At 33.5% G+C, this 2,500-nt stretch overlaps 1 protein-coding gene across 1 annotated transcript in view; it reads left to right on the forward strand.

Moving 5' to 3' along the window:
- The window catches only part of LOC122246896 (VWFA and cache domain-containing protein 1), a 32,439-nt gene that overhangs the window by 20,797 nt on the left and 9,142 nt on the right, over positions 1-2,500 (forward strand). Inside the window, exon 15 of the mRNA XM_043005693.2 lies at positions 878-1,018. Within this exon, the coding sequence (XP_042861627.2) occupies positions 878-1,018 (141 nt within the window). The remainder of the gene's footprint in view (positions 1-877; positions 1,019-2,500) is intronic.

A 2,500-nucleotide genomic window follows, 5' to 3' on the forward strand; every position in this document is an offset into this window, starting at 1 on the left:
TAACATTATATCTACAGTAGAAGTTGAGATGCATTTAACATTATAACTTAAATAGAAGTTAAGATGTATTTTACATCATAACTAGTAATATGTCTATATCTTTACAGTTATTAATATTGATTTAATATTATATCTATCCTCTGTCCTCCTATAAAGCTTATTAAAGCCATCAAGATTAATCTAACATTATGGCTATCAAGATGTATATAACATCATAGTTATCAAGAAGTATTTAACATTATAGCTATCAAGATTTACTCATCGTTATATCTATCAAGATCTATTTAATATTACATCCATCATTTATCATTATATATATCAAAATTTACCTATCAAGGTTTATCTACCATTATATTTATCAAGATCTATTTAACATCATCAATCATTTATCATTATATCTATCAAGATCTATTTAACATTATGTCCATCATGTATCATTATATCTATCAAGATTTATCTATCAGAATGTAACTATCAAGATCTATTAAACATTATACCAATAATTTGTCATTATATCTATCAAAATTTACGTATATATATCAAGAACTATTAAACATTATACCAATAATTTGTCATTATATAAAATTATACCAATAATCTTCAATATCTATCAAATATATCCAACTCATGAATCATTAAATATATCTATCAAATCTATCTATCAGATTATATCCATCACATAATCAAGATCTATTTACCCTTATATCTATCAAGATTTACCTATCAAAATTTAACTATCAAGATGTATTAAATATCATATAAATCATTAATCATTATATCTATCAAAATTTACCCATCAAGATCTATCTATCACCATATCTATCAAGACTTACTAAACACTATATCTCTCTCTCTCTCCTGTGTCTTCCTCCCGCAGAGTGATATCAAAGACGAAGGATTAATCAAATTCGCTCCAGACTGTTTTATTGACGTCCTCTCTTACGTCAACGGGAAAATTGATCCCTCGCAGATTCGTGCTGTTTTCAACGGCACGCTGCCCTATGATGAACTGTTTAGGGTAGGTATTATCTGTTGTTCTTTTTTGTTGTTTTTTTTTGTGTGTGTTTTTCGGTTTTGGATTTTTTTGGGGGGGGATTTTTTTGGTTCTCGTCTTTTTTTTTTGTTGTTCGTCTGATTATGTTGTTTTTGGATTTTTTTTTGTTTTTTTGTTTTTTTGCGTCGATTTTTTGTTTTGTTTTGGTTCTCTCGTCTGTCTTTTTTTGTTCGTTTGATTTCGTTCTTTTTGTTTGTTTGGTTTGGTTGTTTATTTGATCCTGTTTCGCCAATTATTTTATTTATTTATTTATTTTTTGCTTCTACTCCCTCTTCTTGTCTCATCTTATTTGTTCGTCCAACCTCGTTATTCGAATCTTTTCGTTCTTTCACTGTTTTTTTTTCTCCTTTTGTCTTTTTGTTCGTCTGATCCTGCCATTCCACTTTCTCTCTCTCTTTATCGTATTTTTTTATCAATCTAATTCCTTATCTCCCATTCGCTTTTCTTCGCATTTTGTCAATCAAATCCTAGACATTGCATTGCAACATTTTCCTACGGGCGTGCAACGGGCGTGCAGGTGACATATCCACTCTTACATACTTATAAGTGTAAATATGAGATTTGTTTTTGTTTTATTTGTTTTTTGGTCTACAGGTGGACGTATATGTGTGCACTTTCATACCTATAGACGTACATAGATGACGCAACTTCTAAACTTCTACGACGTATTGATATTCACTTCAACATGTCTAGACATTTCACTAACACGTGTAATATCTTTAGGTCATGGGAACTTTTCGACATCATACTTCTATAAGAAATACATTATTGGGATGAAAATATCCTCTCGAAACGTCATTTACTGTGTTTTGCTATCTCGTCATAATTCAAAATCAAACTATAATCGACTAGTTATAGCAGGGAAACTAACAATCATCTTTAGGTATGTATTTATCGAAGTCACGCTCGTACAGAGAAGATTTCGGCAGAGGTCTTGCTGAAAGAAAGATTGGGAGACATGCAACATTCTCGTTCTTCGGTGTTGCATTGCAATTGGTTCATGCGCTTGGCTGGCTTATACCGCCATCTTGAGATTTGATTTCCTGTTCTCACAATCGCACCATTGTGTGATTGTGAATTCTCAGTATTATTGATATTATTATTTTTGTTATTACTATTATCATTGTTATTGTTATTATTATTATTTTACCATCATCATCATTATCATTATTATGATTATTGTTATTATCATCATTATCATTATCCTCCTCCTCCTCCTCCTCATCATCATCATCCCCATCCCCATCCCCATCCCCCTCCCCCTCCCCCTCCCCCTTCTCCTCCCCTCTCCCCATCCTCCTCCTCCTCATCATCATCTCCATCCCCATCCCCCTCCCCATCCCCCTCCTCCTCCTCCTTCTCCTCCCCCATCCCCTCCCCATCCTCCTCCCCACCCCCCATCACCCATCCCCCTCCTCCTCCTCCTCCTCAATCATCATCCCCATC

The sequence above is a fragment of the Penaeus japonicus genome, unplaced genomic scaffold (genome assembly GCF_977035675.1).
Source record: "Penaeus japonicus unplaced genomic scaffold, GWHDUDI00000001_assembly GWHDUDI00000012, whole genome shotgun sequence".
Lineage (NCBI taxonomy): Eukaryota > Metazoa > Arthropoda > Malacostraca > Decapoda > Penaeidae > Penaeus > Penaeus japonicus.